We start from the raw sequence: 7,445 nt of genomic DNA, 5'->3' as shown, positions 1-7,445 counted from the left end.
AAAATTTGATGCATTTATTGACCCGTGTTACGTCTTCGGACTCCATGCCCATGTCAGGGTTACAAGTTTATCCTCTTTCTTATTCCACACGCCCATGCTTCATGCCCCTCGGATAGGACTCCCTCACTCGCACACAACGGAATTCCTCGAGGACCGAGGAAAGAGAGCTAGCTCCACAGTCCGTGCCTAGGAGCCAATAGGCTATTAATTCTCTTAGGCAATAAAATATCATAAGGTATACAGAGAAAAAGCAGAGCAAGGGGCAACTGCGCCTTGGTTGTCAAATCACAATCCAAGGATCTCCTTGGGACCAATCCCAACTACTTCTTTTCTCCACACTTCAAGGCAAGCGGCTCCCTCAAGCAAAGTCAAAAGATGGCCAGACCAGAGTATAAGAGACCCTGCTAACCCAAGTTAAAAAGTTCACCTTAATGCTTTAGTAACTCGGGTATCTGGATCCAAAAACTACTCGGTTCCGTTTCTTATTTTGCCACGGCTCCTTCTGAATTAGCATTGGACAATGTGCCACAAGATGGATCAATGAAGACATAAATTAAGTGGCTTTTAAAATGAAATTTCGGACCTATAATGGTTTCAAGAGCCGCTCCTGTCTGCACCTGGGTTCTTTTGCCTTCGTTCTTTTTATTTTGAATGAAGGCTGCTTGCAGTCTTTTCCGTGGTCATCAACCTCTGTTTTTCTTAAAACCGAAAAGGCAAGATGAGTAACATGCAATTGAAAAGGAAAAGAAAGTTGAAGCATAGTAAATAACAATTTTTATTTAATTTACTCCGCATTTGGTATTAAAATCTAGATATTAAAACTAAATTTAGGTTTGATTCACGACCAAAATCAGAATCAAAATTAAAATTAGATAGATTATAATTAAAAATTAAAAAAGGCTATATTGATGAGCAATACGCATCGAAACCGACCGTCAGCCGATATGGCGGACCGGTCAATCAGAGCTCGCCATGCAGCCCTCGAAGTTAAAGCCCGACACGTGACCGACCTAGATACGTATAGAGAGTCCTTTGGATTTCAAATTTTCTCTCCAGCTGGCAACACCTCGACCGCAATCGCAAGTGGTTTCTAAAACTGCATGGGCTAGATGCTCGAACGAAACACCCGCATGGGAACTTTGGGACATGTGATGAGCTATCAAAAATGGCAGATCCTTAAGCTCAAATTCTTCAGCGGCGAATGTTGACCCTCGCCTATATAAACCATGCCCAGAAGACCCTCTAGGTAAGTGCCCTCAAGGCTTCTACATTCTTATGCTGCTACTTTGCCACTCTCACAACACCTCCGTTGTTCTCTGAGAGTCCGTCTAATTTAAGTATCGGAGGAACTTCTATCGAAGATTTTTCAGTAAGAGGACTTCTTTGTCTTTGCTATTTCGAGCCGGATCCCGCATCCAAGTGAAAGTTCGAGCATGGTCTCCCTTTCAAACACTATATCAAGAGCGACCGGCATTTGAGCTATCATCACCCGAGTATAACAACCACCACTTCACCGCCTCGAAGGCATATTACAATCTTTGGCCAACCTCAACGGTTTAAATAGCCAATCTTCCGAGCCCTTTAGTAGCTCGGCCTACTTGTCTCTTTGGCCGTGCTGATTCATAGCAGCAATAGTTACTAATAAAAACAAAACAAAATGAAAAATTAATTTTATAAATAAATCAAGCTGAATGAAGGAGGAGATATGAGATTGGGGTTTGAAGAATTGGAACATTTTTACTCCTCCTAGAGTGAAAATAAGAGTGGTACTTCTTTCAATTAAATAGCTAAAGTGGAAGTTGTTCATTTTCATTCTCATTTTAGAACCTAACTCTCATCCAACCAAATATGTCCTAAAAGTAAAAGATGTTTGGTGATTCAGGTTCACAAAGATTAGGTTGATCCCTTGAGGTTAAGGAAGACATGCTATTCATTAATCAAGAGGCAATCCTACAAGCATACGCTTAAGAGATAGAATATTGTCAGTGAAATGGTCGTTATACATTCTTTTCTCAAAAACTCTCTCCCTTGCATTCTTCTCTCAAAAAAAAAAAATTATGACAATTTACATCTCTTACCCTTTTTTTTTTTTTTTTTTTGCTTCTCATCTACTTATCTTTGTTCCTCCGTACAAAACACATTAATTTCTTCAAAAAGCTCTTTTCAATATATCCCTATATTTAAAGGGGCTTCTAATAAAAGTGTTGCCCTCTCTCTAGCTCATGGACCATTTACTTATGCAACAACGAGACATTATAACGAAGAAACACTCATATCAAACTAATGTAAATTTGCAATCAGATTTTTATCAAGCACAACTTAGAAGAACCTTTTTTTTTTTTTTTTAACGGAAAGAACAGTAGAAATTATCTAATTATCTAGAATCCAGTCTTATTTGTTGTAGTTGTAATTCAGATGCATCCAAGAGATGGGTTGCTAGATTATTTTTAATGGGATAAGCAGATCTACTCGATAGGCATGTGAAGACCTCTCTTTTTTTTCGTTGCTGCTGTTGACAGTACCATACACAACCTTTTCCCCTGTGCTCCAATGGGGTGGTCACCATGTGCCACCTCAACTGCCTTCAAATTGGTGTCTATTCTTTATTCTCCTCCCATCTTCACGCCCCAACTCATTATTGAAAGCCTGTAGGTATAAACATCCAATCCTCCGACCATACATGAAGTTCTTATGTTATAAACTGTCATGTGATGCTCTCCCTAACTAACTCTTTTGACCATCCATGCAGAGGATTTAGCCTTGCAATTAGGGGGTGGATGATGCTGTGCATCCCCTTTGCACTGTGGACTCAAGGGGTTCTTGTCTTTTTTTACTGTTCTAACTTGTGGTTGTGGTGCTGGGTTTTCACAGGAGGTCATTTTATCTTGTGTGGTGTCTGGGGGCCTATATATAGGCATGCTCGCCTTGGAGCAGGAGCACCCATCTCATTTCTAGGACTCTGGAGGTGGGTTGGGGAGCACCTGCTTGAGTGCAGAAATGGTGCTCTTGGGTTGGGTTCTGGGGTTGGCACTGGGCTTCTTGGTTGCCTGCAGTGGTTTGTTGAGATGGAATGAGGTGAGGTATAGGAAGAAGGGCCTCCCTCCAGGGACAATGGGATGGCCACTCTTTGGGGAGACAACAGAGTTTCTGAAGCAAGGGCCTGGCTTCATGAAAAACCAGAGACTTAGGTGAGCTTGGAGATAGATGGGTTCTCTGGACTTTGGAGCTTCTTTTCCTTTGCTAAAACAAGAAGGACCTCAATGATAGGAAATATATTTTTCTTTTTCTAGCAATAACTGATGGCTTGATGGTAGTTCTTTTCCTGGATTCTCTTTACTTTCTGGGGGTGGTGAACTATAAATCCCTTCGATACCCTTTCTTTCTCTTATGTTCCATAATAAATAGTTGTTACTAAGATGCAACAGATTTTTTTTTTTTCCCTTCCCTTGTTCTTCAGAAAGTCTGATTTTTGGGAATTGATGGCTTTTTTGGTTGGTGTTCCTTGTCATCAAAAATGATTTATGTGACCCGCCAAAAAGAAAGATGAGTTTTATGTGATATGAAGCATTTGCACAAGTAAAAAGGTAGATATTCTGAGTTCAGTGGCTTTTTCTGGAAAGTGGTCTGTGTTATTTAAGCTTTTCTTGAACTCCATATCCAAGATTCATGTCTGCTAAAGGGAATTTTCTGCACTGTTTTAACTGGTTCTGTAAGTACTTGTTATTTGATATTTGATATTACATCACTGTCCTTTATGCATTTCCTTTCCTTTAGCTATTTTGGTCCTTTTTTTTAAGCCACAGAAATACTTTGCTTGGTTCTACTTCTCCAAGCTTGGGAATCATCCCTGCTTTTTATAAATTCATAAAAGCTCCTGTTTTCAGTTACTTTGAGATGATTCCAGTGATAAATTGTCGGCATGACAATTCTCATATATTTACATTTTTCTTCTAAGAAATTATATATTTTCATTTTTTAGAAGGTGGAAGCTTTGCATACTGCATGTCAGTAGAGTATTTAATTTCTGGTTTACATATAAGTAAAGCATGCTCAAGTTTTACAAAGTCTAGAGGGGAAATTCTTGGTCGGTTGCTGTTAAACATGATTTTTTTTCTTCTTTGCACTTTATTCAAGCATGATATTCACTTATACATTTTTTTGGGGGAAATTTATAGGTATGGGAGCTTGTTTAAGTCACATATATTGGGATGTCCTACGGTGGTATGCATGGATCCAGAACTTAATAGATTCATTCTCATGAATGAAGGGAAGGGCTTTGTTCCTGGCTATCCACAGTCCATGCTGGATATATTGGGAAGATGCAACATTGCAGCCATCCATGGTTCCCTCCATAAGGCTATGAGAAGTGTTATGCTTGGTCTCATCAATCCCCCAGTGATCAGAGACCAACTCTTGCCCAAGATCGATGAGTTCATGAGATCTCACCTCAGCAGTTGGAATGGGGAAGTCATAGATATCCAAGAGAAAACCAAGGAGGTTTGTAGAATTTCCAACAGTTCTATGGGTTATTTAAACTCAGACCTGCTTCATCTTTAATTTTCTTTTGAGAAGAACCTTCATCTTTTATTTTTTTCTCTTCTCCACTATTTTTTTTCTTTCTTTCTTTCTTTTTTAATTGAGCAACTCTCTTCTCCAATAGTCAGTTGTTCTCTCCAATGCACAATGAAGTGAGGTAATTACAACAAAATCCTGATTGCAGAAGCTTCTACAACAAAATATGCATATATGTAGTAATTACAATCCATCAGTAGGATTTCTCCTTCTTTTCTAGTTACAATTTACAGTTCCCTGCCTTAACCAAACCTGAAGTGAGAGGATCAATTTTTTTATACTTATGTTTACCTAAGTAGCAAAAAATAACAGAATCTGCCATAACTGGCACAGAGTTGAAACTTTAAAAGATCATAACCATGTAAGCTATGAGAGAAATCCTGTCTTCTTGTTCATATCATCTACGAATCCCATGAAAGCAAAGACTCCAATCTAAAAGATGCAGAACTTATAACTAGTTAAAATTGTTTTAAAGCTACATATTTTTTTTAAAAAAAAAAATTATAACAATTTAGTTCTTGTTCAGATGGCGCTGCTGTCGGCCCTGAAGCAGATAGCTAGCATCGAAAATGGTCCACTTTCTGAAGCTCTCAAAACTGAGATCTTCCAACTTGTTCTTGGTACCCTTTCCTTGCCCATCAACCTTCCAGGCACAAATTACCGGCGTGCATTCCAGGTACTACAAATTATTTACCATCTCTTATTATTTATAAGATTTTGGTTCATTGCTAATAGATTTCTTGTGCAGGCAAGGAAGAAACTAGTAGGCATGTTGAGAGAGATCATTGAGGAGAGAAGAGCTTCTCAGTGCTCTTATAATGACATGCTCGATTCCCTCCTAAAGAATGATGATACCACAAAAGTAAAATTAACTGATGAGCAGATCATTGATCTGATCATCGCTCTCGTCTATTCAGGCTATGAAACTGTTTCGACAACTTCAATGATGGCTGTAAAATATCTCCATGATCACCCAAGAGCTCTTGAGGAACTAAAGGTGCAAAAAGTTCTCTTATACTGATTGAATTAAGCTTGTAACCAATTTTGCATAACTTTTGATATCTCGTATTTGTTGTCCTTATCACTTGATTTTTGCTTGTAGAATGAACATCTGAAAATCCGAAGAGGGAAGTCGGCAAAAGATGCAGTTGATTGGAATGATTACAAGTCCATGAGTTTCACCCGAGCGGTAAGTCGATGACTCCAGCAGCGAGTTTCAGTGGCTCTTTCCTATTAATCTGAAACATTTCCAGTGGAGTAGCCTGATAAAAAAATGTTGTTCTTGTTATAGGTAATTTTTGAAACTCTAAGAATAGCCACAGTTGTTAATGGGGTGCTCAGGAAGACAACCCAAGATGTGGAAATGAAAGGTGGGTTCGGAGAAAAATGGGAATATATTTTTTTGGTTCTTATCAATCCTATGCTAAGTTATCCTCTTGTTACCTCGGGAATTTAACAAAATTTGGGTCCTTAATGCTTGATATCTACTGTGTTTTTCTTCAGGATTTGTCATTCCAAAAGGGTGGAGAATCTATGTTTACACTAGGGAGATCAATTATGACCCATTTTTGTATCCTGAACCTCTAACCTTCAATCCATGGAGATGGCTGGTGAGCGAGCATGAGGCTAAAACATGCTTAAATAATTCAAATCTAGCATGCTTCTTTCTAATTGAATGCAAACTTTGATCTCTAATCCACATTGTCATTCACTAACTACAGGAAAAGAACCTGGAATCACACCAGCATTTCATGATGTTTGGTGGAGGAGGTAGGCTATGCCCAGGGAAAGAACTGGGGATAGTAGAAATTGCAGCATTTCTTCACCACTTTGTGACCAGATACAGGTCTGTCTCTGTCTCTGCCCTTTGATCTTCAAATAGGTTTTTTTTTTTCCCCTTTCTTTGGGAAAAGATCATCAAAAAATATTCCTGAAATTTTGTAATGAAGCATCAGCTCACACATCTCTGTCGTTTGTCTCATAGCTTGAGTTAAATGACTAGAGGAACAGGGCACCTTCTATCTTGGGCATAGATTGCACTCTAAATCCTCTCAAGAATAATTCTAATTGTTCTCATATTTCTGTTGCAGATGGGAAGAAGTTGGAGGAGATAAAATACTGAAATTTCCAAGGGTTGAAGCTCCCAATGGGCTACATATCCGAGTTTGGGACCACTGAAACTCATATCGTATACATATGTAGATAGGTTTACTAAAAAATGTTCAAAGAAAAGTGTTTGTTTTCTATTGTTAATCAGTGAGATATTAGAAATATCGTTAGTCATCACAAAGAGTATGCATCACATCTAGCAAAACATTCTGTAAAGAGGTCTGATAAGTACTTAGGGATGATATGTAGGCATACTAACAACTGATCAAAGGAAGTGCTTGTCTTCAGTTGGTGTTTCAACTGGAAAGTTGTATCCTTTCATTGCAAAAGTTTCTAGCTTTGGTCTAATTTTGAATTTTTTTTGTAATCCTATGTTTATGAAGCGAGGATATTAACTCTTAAATGATTCACTAGCTATCACTTATATGCAGTGGTGGCAACTTTGGCCCCTTCTACGTTCCATGTAATATAACAGTAAACCTCACTCAACAAAAGCAAGAGCACGAACAACAAAAAATCCATTAAATTTTAGACTAAACATTACAATGAACAACAGACTCTGAACTGTTGGATCACGTTCAAAACAAGTAATTTTCAATCCAACTCCTACAGACTAGGGTTACTTAAACTGCTTGTGTATGTTTATGACTCACAAAAAGAAGTTCACCGTCAAAAAATGTTGCAAGCTGAGAGAAGCACGGTTTGGAAGAAATCATACCATGTGAACTGCATGATCTATTCGAAAGAATACCCACAAAAGTGTG

General features: G+C 38.4%; 1 protein-coding gene across 1 annotated transcript; it reads left to right on the top strand.

The window, feature by feature from the left end:
• Positions 1-2,845: 2,845 nt before the first annotated feature.
• LOC103722877 (cytochrome P450 85A1-like) lies at positions 2,846-7,029 on the top strand. The gene is made up of 9 exons (XM_008813583.4): positions 2,846-3,188; positions 4,176-4,497; positions 5,099-5,248; positions 5,321-5,569; positions 5,675-5,761; positions 5,864-5,942; positions 6,076-6,182; positions 6,294-6,418; positions 6,663-7,029. Exons 1-9 carry the CDS (start codon positions 2,998-3,000, stop codon positions 6,748-6,750), a joined length of 1,398 nt encoding a protein of 465 aa, XP_008811805.1. The 5' UTR covers positions 2,846-2,997; the 3' UTR covers positions 6,751-7,029.
• Positions 7,030-7,445: the final 416 nt, after the last annotated feature.

This window comes from Phoenix dactylifera, chromosome 4 (assembly GCF_009389715.1).
Source record: "Phoenix dactylifera cultivar Barhee BC4 chromosome 4, palm_55x_up_171113_PBpolish2nd_filt_p, whole genome shotgun sequence".
NCBI lineage: Eukaryota > Viridiplantae > Streptophyta > Magnoliopsida > Arecales > Arecaceae > Phoenix > Phoenix dactylifera.
The sequence above is the reverse complement of the archived record's forward strand: the minus strand, read 5'-3'. Positions and strand labels throughout refer to the sequence as shown.

Bases quoted from the DNA above. Each gene is read 5' to 3' on its own strand.
- LOC103722877 (XM_008813583.4), top strand. From the start codon at position 2,998: ATGGTGCTCTTGGGTTGGGTTCTGGGGTTGGCACTGGGCTTCTTGGTT. The intron at 3,189-4,175 runs GTGAGCTTGGAG...GGAAATTTATAG, and splicing joins ATGAAAAACCAGAGACTTAG to GTATGGGAGCTTGTTTAAGT. The intron at 6,419-6,662 runs GTCTGTCTCTGT...TTTCTGTTGCAG, and splicing joins CACTTTGTGACCAGATACAG to ATGGGAAGAAGTTGGAGGAG.